Source organism: Taudactylus pleione, unplaced genomic scaffold (genome assembly GCF_031769625.1).
Source record: "Taudactylus pleione unplaced genomic scaffold, aTauple2 ptg000824l, whole genome shotgun sequence".
In the NCBI taxonomy this organism is placed as follows: Eukaryota; Metazoa; Chordata; class Amphibia; order Anura; family Myobatrachidae; genus Taudactylus; species Taudactylus pleione.
The window spans coordinates 1,163,585-1,190,883 of NW_028285226.1; the positions used below are offsets into that span (position 1 = coordinate 1,163,585).

At 49.5% G+C, this 27,299-nt stretch overlaps 1 protein-coding gene across 1 annotated transcript in view; it reads left to right on the plus strand.

Annotated features, from left to right (window-relative positions):
- RAB3B (RAB3B, member RAS oncogene family) overlaps positions 1 to 24,564 on the plus strand; it is a 127,412-nt gene extending 102,848 nt beyond the window's left edge. The window contains exons 4-5 of the mRNA XM_088458277.1: positions 3,559 to 3,683; positions 23,904 to 24,564. Coding sequence (XP_088314403.1) covers positions 3,559 to 3,683; positions 23,904 to 24,088 — 310 coding nt within the window. The 3' untranslated portion in view covers positions 24,089 to 24,564. The remainder of the gene's footprint in view (positions 1 to 3,558; positions 3,684 to 23,903) is intronic.
- Positions 24,565 to 27,299: the final 2,735 nt, after the last annotated feature.

Below are 27,299 nucleotides of genomic sequence, written 5' to 3' on the forward strand. Positions count from 1 at the left end.
CCAGACCTCTGCAGCACCTGATTCTGTCCAAGTGGAACGGGCTGCCTCAGTCTCTGAAGACCCAGACGATTGTGCTCAACCCGGAGGTTCGCCTGTCCCTCGCCTGGTGGTTACAGACGACCCACCTCAACAAGGGACGTCCGTTCTGGGTTCCAAATTGGGTCCTGTTGACAATGGACGCCAGTCTTCGGGGCTGGGGAGCAGTTTCGGGTCCACACTTGTTCCAGGGCAGGTGGACGCCGACAGAAGCGGAGCTTCCAATCAATATCTTGGAACTCCGTGCGGTCTTCAATGCTCTCCAGCAGGCACATCGGGTTCTCCAGGGTCGTCCGGTACAGATCCAGTCGGACAACGCTACCACCGTGGCCTACATAAACAGGCAAGGAGGAACCCGAAGTCGGGCGGCTCTCGTGGAGGTCTCTCGGATCCTGGTATGGGCGGAGCACAATCTTCCGGCCATATCAGCGGTCTTCATTCCGGGAGTGCTAAATTGGGAGGCGGACTTTCTAAGTCGCCAGGACGTTCATCCGGGGGAATGGTCCCTGCACCCGGACGTTTTTCAACTGCTGGTGGACAGATGGGGTCTTCCAGAGATCGACCTCATGGCGTCCCGGCACAACAACAAGTTGCCGGTGTACGGGTCTTGCACAAGAGACGAAGGGGCGTCTCTGGTGGATGCTCTGTCCGTCCGGTGGACGTTCCGGTTCACATACCTGTTCCCTCCGGTCTCCCTTCTTCCACGGGTAATCCGGAAATTCAAACAGGAAGGAGGGACGCTCCTGTTGATAAATCCCGCGTGGCCCAGACGGCACTGGTTCTCAGACCTTCAGGGTCTGTCCGTGGACAGTCCTCTGCGGTTGCCGCTACGACCGGACCTTCTGTCTCAGGGTCCTTGTCTTCACCCGGACCTGACTCGGCTGTCTTTGACGGCGTGGCTGTTGAGACGGCCATGCTGAGGTCCCGGGGGTTTTCCAGCTCTGTGGTGCGTACCATGTTGCGAGCTAGGAAACCGTCTTCCGCGAGGATATACCATCGCGTGTGGCATACGTTCTTCCAGTGGTGTCGACCGAGAGGTTATGCACCGCGGGAGTTTCGTCTGTCTCGGATTCTCGCCTTCCTGCAAGCGGGACTAGATCATGGGCTTCGCCTTGCTTCTTTGAAGGTACAGGTTTCGGCCCTGGCTGTCTGGTTTCACCGTAGGATTGCTACAATCCCGGATGTGCGCACCTTTATGCAAGGTGTTGTCCGCATTCAGCCGCCCTTTGTTCCACCTGTGGCGCCTTGGGATTTGGCTGTGGTCCTGAGGGCTCTCCAAGGACCGCCGTTTGAACCACTGGGCTCAGTGGATCTTAAATGGCTAACAGCTAAGACTGTTTTCCTTCTGGCCATAGCTTCGGCCAGACGTGTTTCTGATTTAGGGGCTCTTTCTTGTAGACCCCCTTTCTTGGTTTTTCATGGGAACAGGGCAGTGCTCCGCACTCGGCCCGAGTTTCTTCCCAAAGTCGTTTCCCAGTTTCATGTTAACGAGGAAATCGTTGTTCCGGCCTTTAACTCACCGGGTCTTTCCGTGGGTGAGGCCTCTTTGGATGTTGTGCGGGCCTTAAGGACTTATGTTGACCGCACTTCTTCGTTTAGGAAGTCGGACGCTTTGTTTGTCCTCTATGGCTTCCGTAAAAAGGGTTGGCCTGCCTCAAAGCAAACTTTGGCAGCCTGGATCCGTATGGCTATTTCTGAAGCTTATCTTCATGAAGGCCTACCGGTTCCTCCTTCTGTGAAGGCTCATTCCACTAGGTCTGTGGGTCCTTCGTGGGCAGCTCGACGTGGTGCCTCTGCAGTTCAGATCTGCAAGGCGGCTACGTGGTCCTCTGTCCATAGCTTCGTGAGGTATTACAGGTTTGACACCTTCGCCTCTCAGGATGCTTCCTTCGGGCGGCGGATTCTCCTTTCTGCACAGGAGCGTCCCCACCCTTAAAGGATACTGCTTTGGGACATCCCCAAGGTATCCTGTGGATACCCTATGGACCCTGAAGTAGAAAATATGAGATATGGTAAGAACTTACCCTTGTTATCTCTATTTCTACGAAGTCCATAGGGTTCCACAGGACTCCCGCCCTGTCGCACCTGTGCTGCAGATGGGCTTTGCTCTGGTCACCGGTTTTTCCGTCTCCCTCTGGTGAGAATGTGATTCTTGTGTGTGTCCAGATCTTTTTTTTTTCTCTTCCTTCTCCTCCTCCGGCCTATGGCTTGGTAACTAACTGAGGTGCCTTGGCTCGGGGGCAGGGTATAGGAGGGGGACCTAGTGCATCCTGGGAGGCTGAAAGCTTAACTCTTTGGTGCCCGATGACTGACGTCACACCTATACCCCAAGGTATCCTGTGGAACCCTATGGACTTCGTAGAAATAGAGATAACAAGGGTAAGTTCTTACCATATCTCATATTTTTGTACGCTTTCTGTTTTTTTTCCATGTGTATACAACTGAGAAAACCAATATGATTTGAGATCCATACAAAAGAATATATACAGCCTGGTCTTGACAGACCCAATACACATAACTAATAAGTATCATTTACCTGCTATATATTTATTTATTTTTTATATACAGCGCCATTTCACACTTGAAAAGTTTTTTGTGTAAGCACACCTAACCTTATTAGCAGAAACAATTACACCTATACTGAAAATGGTGCCAGTAAAGTGAAAGTATGTGTGCTTTAAAATCATAACATTTATACATAGTAATAAAAAGTGAATAATAGAGAAAGAGACAAGCATACACGTGCAGAGAGAGAGGTGCACACAGGGACGGACGGGCTAAATATCAACTCAGCATTTCGTTCATAGGCCCGCACAGTAAAAGGGGGCATGACCACCCTCCATGGGGCGTAGCCTCCCGTCTTAGCCTGTCAGTGTCAGCCAAGCAGAGCATCGGGAGGCGGAGCTGCTTGGCCAGGCCTCTAAATGGTCGGACCGGCCCGTCAGGCCTTCTGGCATTTGCCAGATGACCAGTCCGACCGTGGGTACACATACAGGTTGGAAACTGAGGGACTAATACACAAGGGTGACTGATACAGAGGGGGAGGAGAGATACATGTAAAGTATGGGACTAACCTGGGGGAGGGGATGAAAGGGGTTCCTGCTTACATTGAGGTCACTGTGTAGGAAGTAAGGAGGAGGAGAATGGACGGGTAGTGCAGGAGGGGGCTGGGATACACAGGCTGCACTTAGCAGTTCAGCCTGTGTAAATGTCCACATACTGCCTCTCTAAGGCAACAGGCAGTTGAACTAAATAATTGGATTTGGGACTGGACCACCCACCAGTCACCTGCACCCATCAGTACACTACGGTGCCCCAGGGTGCTGTGTCACCCAGTTTGGAAAGCTCTGCACTAGGGTAAGCATTTTATCTGACTCTGAATCAACCTGAAACTTAGATAATTGTTTGTACTGTGAGCTGATTTCCTCCCGCTGATGCCAACAAGATGTGTGCATTCCTATGAAACGTGCATAAGCTATTCTTCTGTAGCCCTCAACTGTTTCCTATTTTTGTTTCATTTAGGGCCACGCAGATCAAGACGTACTCTTGGGACAACGCACAGGTCATTTTGGTGGGAAATAAGTGTGACATGGAGGATGAGAGGGTGATAGCGCCAGAGAAAGGGAAGCACCTTGCTGATCAACTTGGTATGTGTTGTTCTGCAGTTCCCCCTGCTGGCTTTCAGAAGAATTGCATGCAGTCTAAATGGTCTTTGCTATTCTGTGTGCTGCACTATTGTTGGGATTGTGCGACTCAGTCTACATTTTATCCCGGGTTATGCTGAGTATGTACCTGGGCTGTTAGCAATAATGAGCCTAATCCTGAGTCTGACGCATGCGTGGCCTCTTTCTCCGTTTGGCAGTGGCAGCTCACCCTTCCTCATGTTAATACAGGAATCACCTCGTGTATGCGGAACATTCCTGCAACTGCATTTGGAAGCCTGTCCCACCCACCATATTTCCGTCCGCAGCTGTTGTCATGTAGTATTTGGAATTGCACCTACCCCTATGCTGGTTGAAAAATATCCACTTGAAACAGACGTCCCATCTACGTCAGCCAACTATACACGGTGACCACGAGACGGAACTGTTCCGTGCGATCGCATAGCCGTCGCTCACTCTGCCGACACTCTGATCAATCCATCAATCTCAGTACGTGTCTAAAATAAAAAAAGGTTAGTTACAAATAGGACCAGAGTCAGTTTAAAAGAGGAGGGGGCTCGTGTGCAAGCTCCGTGCGGGCCCCCTCCTCTCTGGTATCGCAGTAGACTCTGGCTTTGTGCGCAGGCCTCGAGGGTCATTGCACCCAGACCATGGTTTATTCTGATTGCGCATGTTGGAATCTCCAGGAAAATCGCCGCCTCACCATTTTCCCAGTAATTTCTGCTGCTCTGCGGCACCGGCAGACGCGGTACTCGGGAGAGGTAAATGTAATTATATGGGTGCAGTGTGGGCCCCTCTGGACCCAGGCACCCATGTGCACCACACACCTTGCACCCATCATGTATATATACGCCAATGCATAGGACACTCATTTTACTTATTATTTATTTTTAGGGGTCTATTTACCAAGCAGTGAAAAGTGTGGAGAAGTGGGACCAGTGGAAAAGTTGCCCATAGCAACCAATCAGCTTTCAAGTAGCATTTATCAAGTACAGTCTATAAAATAATAGGTAGGAGCTGATTGGTTGCTATGAGCAACTTTACTTCTCCACACTATTCACTGCTTCATAAATAGAGCCCTAAAGGCTATTTCACACATGCCGGTTTTTGCCGGCCAGGCAAGAACCGGGCGGTAGCCGGCCGGCTTTTTTCAGGCACTAAGTGCCTTCCATACGCAGCAGCTTTGAGCTGCTTTTTATGTGAGGGGTTTTTTCTTCCTATTGGGCATGCACAGAAGCAGCTTCTGCTGCACAAGCCCGGCCGGCAGAAAACATTGTTTCCGTCACACTACTGGCGTGCAGGGACAGCACGGCACTGTCCTGCATAGTAGTTTTTTCCGGCTATACCACGGCGACTTTACCGTGACTGTGCCGTGTGAAAGGAGCCTGTCCTTTCCCCGCAGTACTATACTTCACGGCCTGTTAAATACCGGGCGGCTTTTTGCCGCCCGGTCAAAACCGGCATGTGTGAAATAGCCCTATGTTTTTAAATTTCATGCCATTTATTTATCACACATAACTAGCAGAATTATAGAGTCTGATTCCACGTCGCAAGCCTGCTGCAAATGGATTGTGAGCGGCGTGCAAATACAACTCTACCCCCGTTCTGGGCTGTACACAACTTTGTGAACACACCACCTGCTTTCACGAGAGCAACTGTCTGTCACCATTATCATCCCCACCCTGACACGCCAACAGATCAGATCCCTTGTGTGCATTTGCACCGTTGCCGCCCATATGCCAGAAACACCCATTTAGCGGTCGCAGAGAAACAGCTGAGATATGCAGCAGTCTGAATAGCGCGTACGTTCGCAAAGATGCAGATGTAGTACGGGACACTGCGCTGTACGAGACTCAGAGTCAGGGGCATGGTGCTGTAGGGAAATAAGGACATTCCGTACAATGTCATTGATCTGAGCACACTGGGTTTGGGAGATTTATCAAAGCCTGGAGAAAGATAAAGTGCAGAGAGATAAAGTACCAAGCAATCAGCTTTTAACTGCCATTTTTCAAACATGCCTCATTTATTAATGAGTTCAGGGGTCTATTTACTAAGCAGTGTTAGGAGACAGAGTGAAAAGTGATAAGGTGCCAGCCAATCAGGTCCCAGCTGTCATTTCACAGGCTGTGTTGAAAAATGACAGTTGGGAGCTGATTGGCTGGAGCACCATTTATCATACACCGTGAAATGTATCAATCGTTTTGGTGACAAAACTCGTTAATAAATGGGGGAAACAATCTGTAATGTGACAGTTAGGAACTGATTGGTTGGTACTTTGGGCTGAATGCATTAATGGCGAAAATGCGGTAAAACCCCAGAAAATGCAGTTTTCGGGGGTTTTACTGCATTCACCATATGTACAAAGCCGCTTTGTCCATTGGGTAACGCCACCCATGGGCTTCTTATCGGGACGCTCCCCCTCTCCCTCCCATCACCCCCCCCCCCCCGCATCCGCCTGCACATGCGCAGAAGGACGACAGATGGAGAACCATTGGATCTCCACTATCAATGGCAAAACAATCATTGCTTAACTATTGATGGTCAATGGCCAACCCTAGTCTGTTGCGCATACGTGTAAGTCGCACTGCACGCGCATACAATATGTTTTGCAATTACATTCACACAGTGAGTGACAGGTAGTCAGCATTTGGGGGAGGTAACGGAAAATGAGTCTGAACGTTTGCTCGCAGTTTCATGGGCGTGCATAAATTAGCCATTGCGATCGCTTTAGCAACATGAGAGCTCTCTGTGTGTTTGGAGAGCAAAGCCGGCCTTAGGCATAGGCAAACAAAGCAAATGCCTAGGGGCATCCAAGCCAGCCTAGGGCCGGTGGTCGGCGGAGGTTTGGGGGAGGCACTGAGGGACGGGGCACCTGCTGACGGCTGGGGCAGCTGCTATTGCGGCTGCGCAGCGTCCTCTGTTTGCTGCTGCCAGGCCTGATCGGAGCTGTCAGCTGAGCTCTGATCGGGCCTGGCAGCATCAAACAGTGAGCAGGCAGCGGTGAAACAGCCAGTGGTGGTTGCAGGAACAGGGCCTGGACGGCGGGGCTCTGCTAATGGTTAGGCGGCTGTGATCGGATGCACAAGCAGCCAGGCAGCCAGTTTTAAAAAGTGACTGCGTTATAAAAATAATTTGATTAAAAGTCAGCGCAGCGTGTAGTGAGGGGTGCTGGTGCTGTGTTCTGGCTGGGAGAGGGGAGATTGGTGTGGCTGGGATCTGTGCTGCTGAGTGAGGGCAAAGGGATTCTCTAGGAGGTGTGCTGTGCTGGGTGAGGGGCAGGGCCGGATTAAGGGAGGGGCCGTCCACACTACACAGCACAAACACACAGCCGCCGGCGCCGGCAGCTGTGTGTTTGTTTTAGTAGCTGATGAGAGTCACACAGACTCTCATCGGCTGCTGCGCTGCGGCCCACTGCCGGAGCCTCCGTCTTCCGGCTCCCGCAATGGCTGATGGGAGAGACGATGACGTCTCTCCCATCATGCAGAGCGGGCCGGCCTGGGAGGACGCCGGACGGAAGAGCAGATGCCGGAGCGGGGCTTAAGGTAAGTGGAGAATTTTTTTTTTTTTTTCAGTGTGTGTGTCTGGGGGTGGGGACAACTACTCCTAAGGGCACTGCTGCATTTGGACTACTACTAGGGGCACTGCTGTGTTGGGGGGGGAAGTACTACTAGGGGCACTGCTGTGGGGGGGGAAGTACTACTAGGGGCACTGCTGTGGGGGGGAAGTACTACTAGGGGCACTGTTGGGGGGGGAAGTACTACTAGGGGCACTGCTGTGGGAGGGGGGAAATACTACTAGGGGCACTACTGTGTGGGGGGGGACGACTACTACTAGGGGCACTGCTGTGGGGGGAAGTACTACTAGGGGCACTGCTGTGGGGGGGAAGTACTACTAGGGGCACTGTTGGGGGGGAAGTACTACTAGGGGCACTGCTGTGGGAGGGGGAAATACTACTAGGGGCACTACTGTGTGGGGGGGGACGACTACTACTAGGGGCACTGCTGTGGGGGGAAGTACTACTAACTACTAGGGGCACTGCTGGGGGGGGAAGTACTACTAGGGGCACTGCTGTGGGGGGGGGAAGTACTACTAGGGGCACTGCTGTGGGAGGGGGGAAATACTACTAGGGGCACTGCTGTGGGGGGGGGGGAAGTACTACTAGGGGCACTGCTGTGGGAGGGGGGAAATACTACTAGGGGCACTGCTGTGTGGGGGGGACGACTACTACTAGGGGCACTGCTGGGGGGGAAAGGATTACTACTACTAGCGGGACTGCTGTGTGGGGGGGAAAGGATGACTACTACTAGAGGCACTGCTGTGGGGGGGGAAGGACTACTACTAGGGACTTATGGGGGTACTACTAGGGGCACTGCTGGGGGGGGAAGGACTACTACTAGGGACTTCTGGGGGTACTACCAGGGGCACTGCTGGGGGGGATTGGACTATTACTAGGGACCCTGATGGGGGTACTACTAGGGGCACTGCTGGGGATACTACTGGGGGCAATGCACACTGCTGCGACCACTACTGGGGGACACAGCATAGAGGGTGATTACTACTAGGGGGACTACTGTTGAGGGGAGACTGCTACTGGGGGCATGGCTGGGCTGGGCTCTGTGTGGCTTGAAGGGGGGCCCCACAAGCCTTAATCCGGCACTGGTGAGGGGTGCTGGATGAGGATTGCTGTGTGGGACAGGGTGATGGGTGTTGTTGGCTGCCTTTGTGATCTGTGCTGCTGGGTGACGGGTGCTGTGCTACGAGACAGGAATAGGGCAGCTGGGTCATAGGTGGAACTAGCGGCGGTGCAGCCGGTACATTGCACCAACCGGGGCCTGCTGCAAGGAAGGGGCCCGCAGCAGGCAGCAGTATAATGAATCTGACTGACTTACTTTACACCGTTCACCTCTGCGCCGTGTAACAAAGGTGGATGCCTGGATAGCTGTATATGTGTTGCTTTGTGGTGTCCGTGTATAAATGCTAAGCTTGGTGGTGGGATGCTGACTACATCACATAATATATATAATTTGCATCTTTATAGTATAATAATGTTTAACAGGATTCTCTCCAGAATATAAATATAAATGTGTACTGTATTTATAATAATATAATATTATTTGAGGAAGCTTAATATACGGTATTAGGACTGATTTTTCTATTGACGTCATACAATCACGACACTATCATTTATTAATAATGCTAAGAGTAATGAAAAACCTCAGATATCCCACTGCCTTTGTAATACTGACGTGGAGGGTGGGATGTATTAACCATTGCATACATTCCGCTGGTATGTACCTAGAAATGCGATTAAAATTGCAAAGGACAGCTCTCCCGATAAGAGCTGTCCTTTGTAGGGATTGCCATCGACCATCGATCAATCTAAATCATCAATGGTTTTTAAGCTTATGTCGAATGCTTTTACCATCGATGGAAGAGAGCCAATGGTTCATAGCCATCGATGGACAAGTGGGAGCCGATGTGTCTGCTAAGCCCTGCCCCTTGTTTTTAATTACCCCACGGCCCGCTTTTACCCTCGCAGCGGTGGCCATCGAGGAGCACAAACCATCGGGTCTATGCAGCTTGGTACATATGGAAATGTGGGCAAAACTCTGAAAACTGTATTTTCATGCTTAGTACATTCCACCAGGAGGTGTGAAAAGTTAGCAGTCTCCAGGAATATGCGCATGCAGAACCCAGCTAGCCAGTTACCACATGGGCATTGCAACTAAAATCCTACATTTTGTCTTTCAGTTCTATATAGCGAACAAAAAACTAGTTACAAATAAACATTTTTTTCCCAAGAATATTGGTTATTGCAAAAAAAATAAAAAAATTCTGAGAAAAAATCATTTAACTCATTTTCTTCTGTTATCGCCATCCTGAAGTAGAAGAGTTCCTTGCATGTCATCGTTTTTGTCAGTGTCGTTTTTGAATAATTCCGCCATTGGGTGCTAGCAGGGGTGTATCTAGGGGTTCAAGTGTCCCTGGCAAAGTAATGGACAGGTGCCCCCACCATATTTTCTGAATAATTACACTCAGTACTTAAAATAAATATAATAATTATAAAAAAATAACCTTTTCCTTTTTCTGCCTCATCAGCCGGCAGCCCCTTTTGCCTCATAAGCCGGCAGCCCCTTTTGCCTCATCAGCCGGCAGCCCCTTTTGCCTCATCAGCCGGCAGCCCCTTTTGCCTCATCAGCCGGCAGCCCCTTTTGCCTCATCAGCCGGCAGCCCCTTTTGCCTCATCAGCCGGCAGCCCCTCTTGCCTCATCAGCCGGCAGCCCCTCTTGCCTCATCAGCCGGCAGCCCCTCTTGCCTCATCAGCCGGAAGCCCCTTTTGCCTCATCAGCCGGCAGCCCCTTTTGCCTCATCAGCCGGCAGCCCCTTTTGCCTCATCAGCCGGCACCCTCTTTTTTTATCATCAGCCAGCTTTTGTCTCCTGCATCCACTTATGTTTACCAAGCCAACCCCAATATGTTTAATCAGTCAGCCCTCTTTTTGTCTCCCCCGCGTCCAGCCCCCGCAGTCCAGAGATACTTACATCTCTTGGACTGCAGCTGTGGCCGGCTCCTCAGTGCAGCGATGAGAGACGTGTGCCTTTAACCCTAGCATCTGCACTGGATAGGAGCGAGGGGGGGGGCTCGGGACTCAGTCCCGTCCTGATTCTACCCCCTGGCCCAGGTGGCACCGCCGGACAGCGATCCCCCCCACTCGGCCGGTGAACCTGGTGAGAGCCATCCTGGCCAAGGGGTAGGTACGTCCCTGGGAGCTAGCCCTTCATGTATAGGGTGAAGCCCTTTTTATGGTGAAAATACCCAATGGACCCATTAGACCTTTATAATTACTTGTGAAGTATGTTTTCGTAACTTTGGAAGGAGCTAGAGCAAATACCTGGTGACACTTTAAACACAGATGAAATGGAAAGTCGGGTTCAGGTCCCTGGCTATGCTTTAGCTCATGCTTCATGTATGTACATTTTCCACAGCGCTGTACAGAGAATATTTGCCCATTCACATCAGTCCCTGCCCCAGTGGAACAATCTATATTGCCTACGGGGTAATTTATTTATTTATTTTTTTCAAAAGCCATTTTACCTATCAGTATGTTTTTGGATTGTGGGAGTTAACCCACGCAAGCATGAGGAGAACATACAAACTCCACACAGTTAGGCCATGGTGGGAATCGAACCCAAGACCTCAGTTCTGTGAGGTAGTAATGCTAACCATGACACCAACTGGGCTACCCAAGTTGACCATTTGTGTTAAGTTTTGTGTGACTCTTATGCATTTAATATGAGAAGTAAACCCCAAAGCGATATCTGCATGTGAGCATAACATATCAGTACTTGCTATTAATGTCTACCGGTCTAAGCCAGCACGGCTATCTATTTCTATACACTAAACTTCTCATCGCTCAAAGAAAATGTAAGATTTAAGAGCGAGGACAACATAACTCCTGTGGTGCCTGACTGAATCTTGCTGTGATTGCTCTCCTTTCAGTATGCTCATTACAGGGATGATACAAGTGTCCCTACTCCACGTCACCCCAATCTCTGCCCATCACCCTGCAGGTCAAATCAGCAATAGAAGACAATGGCAGTTGATGGCTGGGTAAAGACTGTACAAGTACAGTGTCAGCTGAAAGCTGGGATTCTCTTTGTTACCATTCCAGCTGATTATGTACATTGTCTTTCTGCTCTATAGAATATCCTGAGTCATCATTCTACATTGTAATAGTGCAGAATTGCTGTATGTCCATCAGAACCACGCTAGCTTCTACACCATTGACCCACAGTGTCAGACACACATCTCACAGCACAGCAAAGCCCAGGTACTTACCATAAGACCATGGGCCTGATTCAGACCTGCTCGCAAGCGCTATGCGCTCAAGAGCGGGTCGATGTTTGGCCACAGCGCATGCACACGCCGGAGCCGGCTCCGACGCGCGCATGCGCGAGACCCGGCTAGCGGCGGGCGCTCCGTCGCTACGGGTCTCGCACCAAAGCCGAAAGCTCACTGGGGCTTGCGGGAAAGAGACCCTACTACAAGGGTCTAGTCGCAAGCCCCGATGGTCGCGACCATCACCTGGCCGCTCGCTATAGATGTGGGTGGTCACCCACAGCTAAGCGAGCGGCCAGGGGGCCGCACAAAAAACGAAACAAAATCACCCTGATTTTCAGAGCGAGCGCTATTTCAGAGCGTCCGGCTCTGAATCAGGCCCTAAGACCGGGATGTACTAAATGGAAAATGCAATAAGTTAGTGACGAAAATTCAACATGGTTGCCAAGTGGCAAGATGACCTCCTCCCCAATGAAATAAGCCAAGGCTGGAGGTGTGGCTAGTCAGTTAAATGCTGAGGAGCTCATTCAGACCTGCTCGCTAGATGCATTCGATCGCACCCAGCGTATGCAAATCCTGCGCACACGCCCAGCAAGGCAGGCGATCGCACGGCAAGGCATTAGCATGCCCACTATGTCTTGGCGTGCAATCACTTTGTGTATGCAGACGCTCACCAGCCATTCATAAGACGCCCACTTGTGCACGTAATTTCCTGGAAGTGTGTAAAACCATTGGTACATCGAGCACCATCGGATGCAATCGCAGCGCTTGAGGTTGACTATACCCTGCCGTAAGCACTGCGATCACTTCAGTGTGTATTTCAACCAGGTGACGTACTATGACGCTGCCTGTTAATTATGCACGCCTCTGAAACGGCATTGGGACACTCCGGCACGCCTGCGTTCGCACCTCCACTCCACCGTTTCTAGCGGCCAGCCCCTGTCACCACCCGCAAACGGCTTCTCCTGTCACTCAGTCAGCCGGGCTGTCTATGCTGGACGAGAGATCGGGAAGCGTTCCCGGATGCGCATTACGATGCGTACACATGCGCAGAAAGTGACAATCGGCCAGCTACGAGCGAACGCATCCTAGTGAGCGGGTCTGAATCAGCTCCTGAGTTCCAAGATATGGATCGATCCTCTCCCACAATACTTTCTGCCATTTCTGTGGGCCCCATTGCTAAAAAATAGGTGATCAGGTGTATTTCACGTTAGGCGTCACAGGGCTTAAATGTATCAGATGCACACACTGCAGGGTGCCTGCTGCCAGTAGTGCTCACAGCCGCCCGAAGCGTCTGGGCAGCTCTCTATTTTCCAGACACTCGGGGGCCGGGCGGTAGTGAGCCCTGATCCAGCGCTGTGCACCGAGTAGTGAGACTCTTGCCAGACTGGAGCATGGACTGTAGATTCTAACACACCTCTATATGATGTATTCTTCCGTCCAACCTTTGTTACCATCCCATATCATACCTACTTTCCAGAGGATCCCTCTGGGAGATAATAGTATTTGCATCATGATGCCCAGACTCTGGCTGGTACTCTCCCCCTGATAATATGGAGTCCCCAAGATATCCCAGGAGAGTAGGTAAATACATCCCATATGCTGGCAGCCAGTGGCGTAACTAGGGTATTTGGAGCCCAGGGCAAACTTGAAAACGGAGCGCCCCCCCCCCTTAACATACCGATATGTGCGCGCGCCGAAAAAAAATGGGCGTGGACGCTTAAAAAGGGGCGTGTCAACATGACACACCCCTTTATTTTCACGCTGAACATTCCTATCCATATGCACCTTAACCCCAGTAGTACCCCTTATACAGTACCCCCAGTATGCAGTTGTGGTTCCTCTTATGCAAGCCCATAGTAGTGCCCCTTATACAGTATCCCCAGTAGTGGTCCCCCTTATACAGCCCCCAATTAGTTCCCCTTACTCAGTACCCCCAGTAGTGGCCCCCCAAATGCAGTGCCCCATGTAGTGTTCCCCCTTATGCAGTGCCCCCAGTAGCAGTCCCCACAATGCAGTGTGCCCAGTAGCAGTATCCCCTTATGCAGTGCCCTTTATATGGTGCCCCCAGTAGTAGTCCCCCCCATGCAGTTTTCCCAGTAGTGGTCCCCTTATGCAGGCACCCTGTAGTGATCCCCCCTATCCAGTGCCCCCTGTAGTGGCCCTTCCTATTATTGCCCCCAGTAGTGGTCCCCCGAGTGCAGTGGTAGTTCCCCCCCAAGTAGTAGTCCCCAGTAGAGTAGGTCCTCCCAATGGTGCCCCCAGTAGTAGCCACCCCTCCCCCAGTAGAGGTCCCCCCCAGTAGTAGCCAGCCCTCCCCCAGTAGAGGTCCCCCCAGTAGTAGCCACCCCCCTCCCCCGTTGTGCAGATAGGTTAAAAAAAAATATATATATATATATATATCTATAAAAATATACTTACCTGAATCTCTGCTCCTGGTCGCGACGCTGGTCCTGGTCGCGACGCCGCTCCCGCCCGGGCGCGCTCAGCATTATGGGACAGACGTCATGACATCAGTCCCATTACCCACTGCAGGAGCCGGACGGAAGTCCGGCTCTTGCAGTGGGTGCTGCAGCAGTCAATGAGAGTCTATCTGACTCTCATTGGCTGCTGTTTAACACACGCATCGCCGCCAGCGGTGGCGGTGATGCGTGTGTTATGCACAGCCTGAGCCCGCCTCCTGGCGCTATTGGGCAAGCGCTCAGGGGGAGGGAACGGGCTCAGGCGTGCAGCACAGGACCGGCGCTGGAAGCCTAGCGCCGGTCCTGTGTAAATGTGTAGCGCTGACCGCACTCATTGCGGTCGGCGCTACACTGGCTAACTAGGGCGGGCGGGCCGGTACCGTGGCCGGCGGCGCCCCCCCCCGCGCCGCCGATCCAACGGCGCCCATGGCACGAACCCCGCCCGCCCTGCCCTAGTCACGCCACTGCTGGCAGCAGCATACTCTGTGCTCTTGAGAAGTTTTTGTGACCGCCTTAAACTGTAGGTAAATGTAAAACTTACATTTCCAGTTTATACTGCGTGATGCTAATTGGCTCTGAATAATGACATTAGATTACTCAGCCTGCAGGATGCACCCGCCAAGATATAATTAGCATATACAGGACAGAGGACCTCATTCAGAGTCGGTCGAAGCGGCCGCACGGTCGTACGCCACCGATGTTCGCTATACTGCGCATGCGTAAAGTTCGCAATGCGCGTGCGCAAACTAGCTATTACAATCAGAAATTTCTCTCTCCTTGAACACAGCCAGGTCGGTAGTTTGAGTGACAGATTGAGGCGTTTGTGGGTGGTAACAGGGGAAGGTGCTTGAAAACGAGGGAGTGGAGATCCGAACGCAGACGTGCCTAATTATGCGAACGGCATTTTATGGGAGTGCATACGGTTTATGGGAGTGCATAATTAACAAAGTAGTGTCATGGCACATTTGACATGGGAGGTTTTTACACTGACATGATCGTAGAGCTTAAGAGAGGGTATGGCCAACCTTAAGCTCTACGACCAGTTCCGATGGTCTCGATTAATCCTTATATGCCCGGAGATGACGTGCAATGCGTACGAGAAGGGGGCGTATTTTTTTGAATTCCGTCCGCTTCCTCCCCTTGGTCGGCCAGCTACCAATCCGAACTTAGGGACGCAACTTGCGAGGGAATCATTTGCATATCCGGCCCCTTTTTCCGTACGACCGTGCGGCCGCTTCGATCGACTCTGAATGAGGTCCAGAGTGTGGGAGACGCATATAAACGTCCTTTCATTATATAGCTGTAACACCTTCCATCTTCAGCTGTGTTGCTCACATTAAGATATCCCTTTGATATAGGGACTCAATTGACTCTGTGCTAAAATACTCCCATGCCCCATTCGAGTTGCCTGAACAGTCAGTTATATAGGACACATGCTCAATACCTACTATTGCATGCTTCTGGTGCTGGCAGTTTAGATTACCACTACAGGTTTTCAAAAGCCATTTTACCTATCAGTATGTTTTTGGATTGTGGGAGTTAACCCACGCAAGCATGAGGAGAACATACAAACTCCACACAGTTAGGCCATGGTGGGAATCGAACCCAAGACCTCAGTTCTGTGAGGTAGTAATGCTAACCATGACACCAACTGGGCTACCCAAGTTGAATAAAATGGCAGGGGGAGCAGCACCACGATAGGGGAAGGTGTGGGGCAGGGGATAGTTTGCTCCCCGAAGGCGTGCAAGTTCCTGGAAAAGTGGGTGTGGCCTCATAGTAAGGGGTGTGGCCTCATAGGGAGTGCAGTACCCATGAGCCACGTCCTCGTTTTCATCACGCTGAGGGCATGGAGCACTTACGATAACCAAGGCCAAGACAATTTAAGTCCTACCCGTCAGCTGGTGCTCTAAGCTCCGTTAGTAGTTGTCTAAATCTTGGAAAGTTTCAGAGCTGTCTGGAAAAGGTAAAGGGAATAAATACCTGCATTTAAAAGTGTTAAATATTTTAGATCACTCGCCCTGAATCTGCAACTGCCAGCCAACATAAAGCATAGAATGCATGGATCTCTCTCATTGCGGTCTCCGTGCTCATATCTATATTACTGCCCCCTCCATAGCTGTCTCATTGCCCCCCCATTGTTGTCTCATTGCCATTGTGTATCTCCGATTGCCTCCCACATGGCTGTCTCAATTAGTTCTCCCTGCATATATCCCTGATTGCCTCCTCAATACTGTAGCTGTATCTCATTCAGGGCCGGATAAGACTTGCGGGGGTCCTGGGGCAACTAAGTTGTGGGGGCCCCCACCAAGCCACATGGAGCCTATCCCCCCTCCTATTGTGTTATAAGTGTCCGCTTATAACAGTTTCTACCAGCAGAAATTGTGGAGCTCATCACTTGCAAAGTAGGCAGCTCCCCTCTCTGTGTTTCTGCACCTCAAGCCCTGCAGTGTCTCCCCAGTTCCAGCCAGCACCCCTTCTGTGTATTCAGCCCCAGCAGCCCCCTTCTGTGTCTCCAGCCCCAGTAGCCCCCTTCTGTGTCTCCAGCAGCCCCCATTCTGTGTCCTATCCCTAGCAGACCCCCTTCTGTGTCCCCAGCTGCCCTCCTTTTGTGTCCTGAATATCCCCTCTTTTGTGTCTACAGCCCCAGCAGCTCCCCTTCTGTGTCTCCAGCAGCCCCCCTCTCTGTCCCGAGTAGCACCTCTTCTGTGTCTCCAGCTCCAGCAGCCCCTCTGGTGTCTCCAGTAGCCACCCATCTGTGTCTCCAGCCCCAGACAGCCCCTCTTGTGTCCCCAAAAGCACCCCTTCTGTGTTCCCAGCCCCAGACAGCCCCTCTTCTGTGTCCCCAATAGCCCCACTTCTGTGTCCCCAGCCACAGCAGCCCCCACACTTACCTTCTTGCTGCTGCTCACACGACGCGGCTCCTCTCTTTCAGCGACACCGTGTGACGTCATGCGTGCCAGGTCTTAAAAAATAAAAACCTTATAAACTTTCAACGGCGCTGGCAGGTGGGCAGATCAATCATAGTAGCTGCACGGTGGCAGCGGTGCAGCTACAGTAACCGTTAAAAAAAATTTCTTCTGCTAAGTGACAGGGGGGCACGTGCCTGGGTGCCCCCGCCCACCTGAATTGATCTATGCATGTTTGTATGGTAGCAATTATTACATCCATGTACAATGCATATTTCAGGCCTGATGCAAAGTTGGTGATGCACCCATTTGTATAGCAAGGGAGGACGGGGGAGGAAAGGGGCGGTCAATCCTAGGCTGAGTACAGTAAGAGGGGCATAAACCAGAGACTTATTAAAGCCCGAGGGGGTCTATGTACAGCATGCCCCCTTCTATGAGCAGCGGGTCTACCCCCACATCTGACCTTGTGCCAGCAAGCGGGTACCGCCTCTTCCGATGGCGCACCCATTATTATTACGCCTATGGCAAATACGCATCAATTATGGGTGCCTGAGGATTGATGCAAATACACAGACGATCATGGTCGCTAGCACCAGCTAACTGCTTCTTATTGGCTGACTTTAAATTCATCTCTGAGGGTGGTCCATTGCGCATGAATATATTATGAGTTTGTGGACGTATTGAGAAATAGTTTTTGTGCTACTTTCATTTGCACATGAGAAGGAACATTGGTCCTGATTCAGAGTCGTACTCTATGGTGAATTATCGGGCAACTGCGCATACGTCACAGCAGCAATGTGCTGCTGCCGTTTCATGGGAGGTAACGGGGAGTGGGGAGAAAAACTTGTACCAGCCACCGTCTGCAATCCTGTATGCAGGAAACACGGCTCCAGCGTCTCAGTTATACCGGCCAATTGACACTATTTTATTTTATTATTGCTTATGACCTGGTTGTGTCACCACAGATCAGGGCCACCGGGAGATCTATCAGGCATCGGTATTAGAGGACGCGGCCAAGCATATGGGATCTTGGATAAGCCTCATTGTGGTTCCTCTGCAGTCTGGGCCCCCAGATAGGACCATGGAAAGTGTACAGGCTCCACCCCACTCGTCGCCCGGGCCTCTGACCCATCCATGTTCCTTTAGACCACTAAGTTTTAGTATTACGCTTGGCAGTCTTAATCCATCATAGATTTACATTATAATTCTACAAAAATATATATACATGCAAATCGATCAATAAGGACCAGTGGCGTCACTACTGTAGGTGGGTGGGGGGTGCAGCACAAACCGGTTGTCACCAACCGAGGGAATGACACCAAAATGCTGGCTCCTTCTTAGTGACCAGAATCCGGGCACTGTACTGTGACATTATTGTACAGCGTCCAGTTTCTGGTCACTGAGAAAGAGCTGGCGGTGTGGGTAGAGTCTCTGGGGGCTTCCTGGCATCTCCAGTAGTCCTGGGCACGCCCCTAGAGAGATGAAAATGAGGGGGGGGGCACTAGAGCACGCCTCCTCACCCACGAGCTTACACCCATTTTTTGGGCGCACTTGCTGAAGGCACGAGTGGGGGTCTATCTGGCGCACTGGGTGACACCAACACCATTCATGCCACTGATGAGTAATATCCACAGTAAACCCGCAGAACCGGTACTATAAACGTATAAACTAGTTCTGTTCTAGAGTGTAAGTAGTAACACACAATTCAGACCATCCATTTTCTAAGCAATGGGGCAGCATTGCACATATTCAAGACTTGTATTTCATATAATATATATAATAATTTTCAAAATCTTTGACATTCCCTAAACAAACTTTTCCCTCTTGATAATAGAAGATGTTCTCTCTTCCTGACATGTGAATTTGTTTAAAATCCATTCTCGTAGGAATACATCTTCGTATTAATGACTTTAAGTATAAATGACAGTTTAATTACAAGTAGGACAAGTGGCTTGCCTGCAGCTGCATGGAGCCGGGAATATGAGGCTTAATTACACAAAACTCATTTACTTTTTTTTTTTTTTTAAATCTTGATGTGATCTAATTTTTTTTTTCACCTTATTGATACAAAAAAAGTTTCCAATGCAAAAATATAAATCCTAGTTAACAGTTAAAATTGAATCCTCAGTTGTGTATCTATTATATATATTGAGCCTGATTCATATGGGGACGCAGAAGCGGCTACGCCTTTTGGTGGTCGCCTGTCTACCACTATGTGCAAATGCAACTACGGAGTCCTTCCCTGAGATACTTCCATGCGTATGAATGACCAAAGGCTGAGACGCCCATAATCAGAGTCCGTAGACTCTTTTATAGCGCCTTGTGCATCTTTAGACGCCACGTCGGTAGCACCAATGAAACTTGCAACAGCCCTACGGCAAGTGTGGGTTTACTATCTAAGCATGGCCTCCATGGAAGGTCTGAGTACGCAACAAGTTCAGTGACACGCCCACGACCAGGGCTGCCATCAGAAATCGTGGGGCCCGGTACTGACAAAATAGGCAGGGCCCCCCTGGGGGATAGTGCAGAGGTGGGAGGAGCTGTGTATAATGTGTGTGGAGTTACACTGGGGGGTGGGACGTCAATTGGTGAGTAAACTAGTTTAAAAACTCTCAAAGTTTGAGGTCGGGAATGAAGGATGGACATGGGGACACACGGCTGGGAAGCCTGGACTGGAGGGCACAGAGAAGGATGGACTGGGGGTGCACAGGGCAAGGAAGGTTGGACCTTAATTGGGGGGCGCACAGGGCATGGAAAGCTGGCTGGACTAGTGGGGGGCATGGCAGGGAAAGCTAGGTGTACTAGGGGGGAGGCACAGGGCAGGGAAGGCTGGACTGGGAAGGGGGGACAGGGCAGGAAAGACTGGCTGCACTGGGGGGTGGGAGCACAGGGCAGAGAAGGCTAACTGGAGTAGGGGGTTATGGTAGGAAAGGCAGGCTGCACTAGGTGGAGGGGCATAGGGCAGGGACTCCGATTCCTACCTGGTTTCTTCAGCGGGCCCGGGAGACAACAGTGCAGATATATAACGGCAGCTAGGGAGAAACAGCGCTGTCGGAGGTATTTCAAATATGGCGTTGGCCGCGAGCCAATCACAGCTCACGTACCAGCAGCCAATCAGGAGCGTCCACTCCTGATTGGCTGCCGGTCCGCGAGCAGTAAATGCACGCGGATGGTGCCATATTTCAAATACCATCGGCGGCGCTGTTTCTTCCCGGCTGCCAAAGCCCGATTATTATCTTCTGCTCTGCTGTCACCGGGCCCCCGCTTTCTCCGTGCCCGGGACTCCAGGCCCGGCAGACCCCCCCTGATGGCGGCCCTGCCCACGACGCTCTCATAACACGCCCATAAGACGGACCATCTCTGTGCATCGGTTTAGCCACCTACCAGGAGCTCCCAGCACTTTTCCAAGGCCGCGTGTCTCACCCCAACAGCGCCTTTGTGCCTGCACTCTGTGTAATGCATGCGCTAGAGCTTTTAGGGATTTTTGCGCAATATTAAATATTTAGCAAACTTTTTATTTTGTGTGCTGTTAATGGGAGAAGTAGAATATTATCCTATGGATTACTAGTCTTTATATTTCAAATTGCTTTGATGTTAATTTTTTCCTTTTGTTTTTGTAATGTAAATCCTATATTAATATCAATTAAAAAAAAACAACAACTTGGTAACAGAAAAACAACAAAAATCCATCTTAAATCATTTGATAAATAACAGAAGTCTTGGACTCCTGTATTCAAGGTAGTAACACAAGGGCACCACACGGGGCGCCACAGGAGATGGGCAGTTTAATCATAGCAGACACAGTGTAGGGACAACAACTTCCTGTAACAAGTTTAGCAGTATTGCCTCTCCAATCCTCGTTGCTGGATCTGTAGGGCGGGCTGCATCACGCACCTCGTTTTGAATGAGATGCACTCCTCCACTGATCGCATGCATAGCGGCGTTTATTAAAGCCTCATACCTCCCAACCGTCCCGATTTTAGCAGGACTGTCCCGTTTTACAGGCACTGGTCCCGATGTCCCACCCATGGGCCACAGTGTGCTGCGGGTGGGGGGGGGGGGGGGAGTTGGGGAGAACATTCTCAAACTGTTGCTCTGCATAGCTGATCAGCGGCGAATGAATGATGTGCGCGTCATCCAAATATACTTTGCCGGCTCTGGAAGAGGCTTTGAGGCTGTTCAGCATCTCCCGGAGAGCTGGGAAAGCCCCCAGCATGCAGAAAACGGGGGCGTGGCTTGTGGGTACGACATTTCCCACGAGGCCACGTGTAAATGTCCCTCGTCCAAAAGTTGAGAGGTATGACGCCATATGCAAGTAGATTTAAGCAACAGCGTTCCCAATAAGAGTTGTCCTTTTCGGTTTGGTGACTTCAGAGTTTATGAATGGGAGGGATCCAATGGATCCCTTTCTGGGAATGCAGTGGAGAGAAGACCATTGGCTTCTACTAGAAAATGTCATGGTGTTGTAAAATCTGCAACAAGTTTCTGAAAGTGTTGCTTGAGGCTTGACCACATTTTTGTTCCGCTTGTAGAGCGGAAATTCCAATAGGTTTGCAGTCTGCAGAAAAAGCCTTGGGATAATTATGGTGAGAGGGTCCAGAGTCTGTTATGTGGACTGAGGGTCTGATTCAGGTCCAGATGGTATAGCAAGGAAGCGGCTATGGAATACCATCATGCAAATATTAATATACTGCTGGAGGCTTCTATAGTAAGCACACTCCTCCTGGCAGCAATAGCGATCTGAGGGCCGGATTCAGCTTTGGGAATAGAGTAAGATATAGCAAGTAACTGTGAACCTGGACGAACCATGTTGCAATGCAAGGGGTGCACATACATAATTTTTTTTTTTGCATGTGGGGTAAATACTGGCTGCCTTTGCATGTAGCCCAATAATACTGCACAGCTTCATTTTTACACTGCAATATAGATGTCAGTTTGGACACACCCCTACCAAATCTTAAACTGGGCATACACGTCCAGATAAAATGCCTGTCAGACCGAGAGACGTTTTATCTGGCAGCCTGCCAGCCGACATCTGTGCTCCGCCCCTGAGGGAGGAGACATTTCCCGGTTTCTTCCATGGGAAGGAACACATGAAATGTCTTTCTGTCGGCCGCGGCTGGGCATACACTGTCCGATGCGGCTGACAATTTACCTCTAAGGGGTCTATTTACTAAGCAGTGTTAGAAGACAGGGCTGAATTCAATTGATTACGTGGTCCGGATCTCCCGTCTAAAGTGACAGGAGATTGCGGGCCGCTACTCAATTGATGCCGTTTTTTGCGCTGATCGCACCCATAGAAGTCAGGTTTAGCCGCGTAAAGCAGCTAAACCCGACCAAAGTGCTGGGCGCGACCGCGAAAAGTGATGTTTGGGCGCCCAAACAGGTCACTTTTGCACATTTCAGCTCTCATCCCCCTGGGGCTGCGAGCTGAAATGTAGCGCTGGCAGCTGATCGCGCCCGACAGGAGCAAGAATTGAATAGCTCCATCAGGCGCGATAGGGGCTGGAATCAATTGAATTCTGCCCACAGAGTGAAAGTGATAAGTCTGTGATAAGGTGCCAGCCAATCAGCTACCAACTGTCATTTTTCAAACACAGCCTGTGAGATGGCAGTTGGGAGCTGATTGGCTGGCACCTTATCACTTTCTTATAACTTTTCACTCTGTCTCCTAACACTGCTTAGTAAACAGACCCCTAAATATCGCATCGGACGGGCATGCTGGACAATCCAGCATGCCCGACTGAGCAATATTTAACCTTCGATCACCCGCACACACGCTACAATTATCGGGGCGATCCGCGGTTATCGGGCGGATCGCCCCGATAATTGTAGCGTGTATGGCCAGCTTTAGTCTCTCTGCACATTTTAAATCTGCCCCCCTGCAGTGCAGCATGGTGTTACCAAGATGCACGTTACTTGCTTTATCTTACTCTATTCCCAAAGCTGGATCAGGCCCTGAGTGCAGTGCCCATAGATGCTGCCTTGGATCAAAGATACAAGCAGCAAGTGGAGAGAGACATTGGAGGTGAAATAAGGATGTGTGTTTCCTTGAGAAGAGTGGTGCTGGTGTGGGGGAGGGGGACATTTCAGGATTGAGGGGTGTATTTACTAAGCCTTGGATGGAGGTAAAGTGAACGGAGATAAAATATCAGCCGATCGGCTCCTAACTGCTATGTCACATGCTGTGTTTGAAAAATGACAGTTAGGTGTTGGTTGGCTGGTACTTTATCTGTGTCCACCTGATCTCCATCCAAGGTTTAGTAAATAGACCCCCTCAGGCGCTAGAGGAGCGTTTGATACATTTTGGCATAGAATACAGAATAATATTGTGACTGTGGAGGAGTCAGAGGCAGCAGGTGCTCCTGGGAAGGTTTTACATCTGTACCCTATGGGTTTGTTATTCAGCACATATAGGTTTCAAATGACATTTCTGAGACATCTGGGAAGCTTGGTGCCCACATGGTTCCTAAGTGGAAAGTTAGGACTAGTGAGCTTGAACCTAATGCCGGGACGATGTCGTTGCGATTTGTCCAAAGACATTTCATGCATAGTGTATGTGTGCTCCTGCGGTCACACGCAACGTCATCAGGTTTGATGTGCCGCACATCGAACCTGACGATATCGCATGCGGCCCCATTCATATTAATGGAGGACGGAATCAGTGATCGTTCCGTTGTCCATACATCATTCTGATGTGTACCTGTACCCACGGTACAATATGTCGGCCCGGTACAGATCGTCCAGTGTGTACCCACCTTAATAGAGGACTGCATGTGTGGCCAAATTGTGTTTTTGTTTTAGTTTGTAGCATTCTGTTTAAAAAAAAACAAATGTTAACCGGAGCAAAAATACATTAAAAACTAACATAACTGAAGCCCGAGGAATGGAAAGGGGGATAAGGGGTGGAGGGGGGGGGGGGGTATTTTAGCCAATGCACCATGTTAGAATTGTTGAAATCGTCTCTTAATTTATTGCACTGTTTTGTTTTTCTCACAGGCTTTGAATTCTTTGAAGCGAGCGCCAAGGAGAATATACAGGTGAAGCAGGTCTTTGAACGCCTGGTAGATATAATCTGTGATAAGATGTCGGAGAGCCTGGACGAAAACTCGTCAGCCAGCGCTGGGAAAAACCTGCGTTTTACAGACTCTGCTCCAGCATTACAGCAAAAATGTTCATGTTAGTCCATTCAGCCCCCTATGGTGCACCATGAACTCCAGGTTGTGTTACCGTTACTTGTCGCTGTATAGCAAAACCTTGCCAATCTGAGCTGGGCGCAGGATCGGAACCACTGCTCAAACCTCTTTGGTACACCTCTCACAGATGTGCCCAGGTACAAGGGCCGGAATCGGATCCCACAGACAGGTCACCCCCTGTGCAAACAGTAACTGATGCATAAGTAGTAGAAATGAAAAGTTTTCCCTGATAGTAAATTGCATTGGATAATAGTTTCTAAACTGTCTTATTTGTGTGTGATTGTAATACCGTGATACAGAAATAGAATTAGTTTCTGCTGTGACAATCCGTGTTTTTATTATTGTGTATGCTCTTAATGTCTATACATGTGTGCAGTATTTTTATTGTTGTCATAGAAATGTAAATATATAAATATATTTCCATGTTAAAACTGCTGCCAATAAAGTCACCTGTTGAGAAAGAATATTGTTTTTTATTTATATATATATTTTCTGGAACTATAGGTTCAGGAACTGTGTGTGGAGCTACTGGGGGGGGGGTGGAGCTATAGAAAAATTATTTAATGTATATATTATATAGACATATATATATATATATATATATATCATATATTTCGCTTGTGCCAGTAGTCATGGCAATACAGCCTGTTACTTAGGCATATTGGTTCACCCCACAGATTGGCTGTCTGCATTATATATATATATATATATATATATATATATATATAAAATAAAGGCAATAGGATTATCTTTAGAACTTCATCATGGCTCCATGTGGCCACAAAGGATTAATAATTAGTTTTATTTGTAAAGACTCCTCCACACCAATTTTCAGCTGGGTCAAGCAGACAGGGCCAGACTGGAACTACAGCTGGCCCAATGGCACCACGCACCCTGCTCCCATATATAGTTATACTTACCTCTCCGCTGTCTCTAGAGTGATGCTCTGCAGCTCCAGGCCAGCGCTGCAGAGCAGTAAAATACAGGGAAAATGGCGGCGGCGATTTTCTGGGTGACTTGCGCATGCGCTGTAGAGATGTCCCCGGTAATAAAGCGTGGGCGCCAGTTTCCCAGAGACCCATGCATGCACAATAGATTCTCGCACCAAGCCAGAATCTACTGCGCTGCCAGTCAGGAGGGTGCCCGCACTGAGTCTGCATACCCGCCCTCTCCTGCGCTGGCCATACACTGAACAAGGGCCTGATTCAGAGCTGGTTGTTAATGCCACAGCGGTCGCTCTTGCAATAGCGGTTCTGGGAATACGCAAATGCTAGTCTCAGCCTTCCCTTTGTGTGTGACCATGTGGTGGAGTGTATGAGCGGTGAGACGCCCGCTTTCAGGCTGCGTGGTCTGTGCGTTTGCGATGGAGATTGTAAACACTCCAACATCGGTCGCACCATCTACATTTGTGGTAGCCTAGGGTCTACTCCAGCTACTCTCCTCTAATCCAACTAAACATGGCCTCTGAGGCAGTGGATTTGCGAATGGGAATGCAGTAGCTTTCCCAGACACGCCCCTTTTTGCCATCACTTTACGTCACTTCCCAGTCTTGACCCTGAATGCCCAGAGATCGCAAACCCCTTCTGAAGCGTTAGCAATGCCGTATGCAATTGTGAACGGTATCTCACACATGGTTCGTGTATGCGCAGTTAGGTATCTCTGGACTTTCTGCGCAGTAGCAAAAAACATCGCTCAGTACAAGGGCGACATGCCGTAAAGGCCATAAGAACGGCAATCGCAGCAGTGGTGGCATCTGCAGGTGCGTCGGGTAGTGAAAATATATTGCTGAGCCTAGATATTCAGAGAGCATTTGATATGGTCTTGTGGCCATACTTGTTTGAGGTGCTGGAGAAGAGAGCCTTTGAGTCAAATTTTGTTGGGCTAATACGTTATTTTTATTTAAATCCTTCATCATCGTTACTGGTCAATGGAATAGTAGGTCCCCGGTTTTATTTGGAAAGGGGCACCCGCCAGAGTCGTCCCTTTTCGCTGTTATTATTTAACCTGGCATTAGATCCTCTTCTTAGAACTCTTAAGACTTGGCGGGAATTTAGATTTATTTTTGTAGGTAGACAGGAAGTAAAAATTTCCGCATTTGCGGATGATATTCTTCTCTATATAGGTAATCCTGAACAATCCCTGCCCCTTCTACTACGTAAATTGGAACATTTCGGTCTAGTATCTGGTCTACATATTAATATGAATAAGTCAGTGGCTATGTCACTTAAAAGCTCTGTTAGATCTCCTAGATGGGCCTCTCAATACCCCTTACAATGGACTAAACAATATATACCATACTTAGGAATTTTGTTACCACGTAATATTTTCGATCTTTATAGACTGAATATTAAAAAAGCGATAAATATATTGAGTGCGGTTATCAGTGGATGGGAACGTCTTCCTTTGTCATTTCTGGGAAGAGCTAACTTGTTAAAGTTGGTGGCTATCCCCCGTTTAATGTATCCCTTGCAATCTCTCCCTGTTCTCTTGACAAAAGCTGATACATTTAAAATTAATAAGTTGATTCGTCAATTTATTTGGAGGGGAGGCAGAGCTAGAATTGCCCTACGAAAACTTTGCCAACCAAGGAATAATGGAGGTATAAACTTTCCTGATATAGCTATATATAATCGGGCGGCACTTTTGCGACATTTGCGTGATTAGCTGCTTCAGTCCTCCATATATACTAATGTTCCAGTGGAACAAAATTTTACACTAGAAAGTGATCTGATCAGCTTTCTTCATCAACATGATCAAGAGATATCTGAGATATATAAATCAAATCCGCTACTGTGGACAACTCGTAAGATATGGCATATCTTAAAACATAGGGCTGGATTAAATGCCTATTACATTCTTCATCTCCCATTGCTCCGTAATCTCAGTTTCCTTGATGGGATTGCTGCTCACCCTTTTACACTATGGCGTTTGGCAGGTATAACTAATATCAAATCCTTTGTTTCAACAAAGGAAAAATGTATGCTTACATATACGGAAATATCAAATAATTTCCCAATGATAGCCCCGTACCCATTGGCATTTCTGCAAATGCGCTCTTATCTTACACGTTTTACAGCGTTTCTCTGATAAGGATTGGGATAACACGTTAGACTCCTTTCTGTCTCACCAGGTACCAAACCGTAGAGCTATCTCAGGGCCTGATTCAGAGCCGGACGCTATTTGCGGTCGCTCGTTCAGA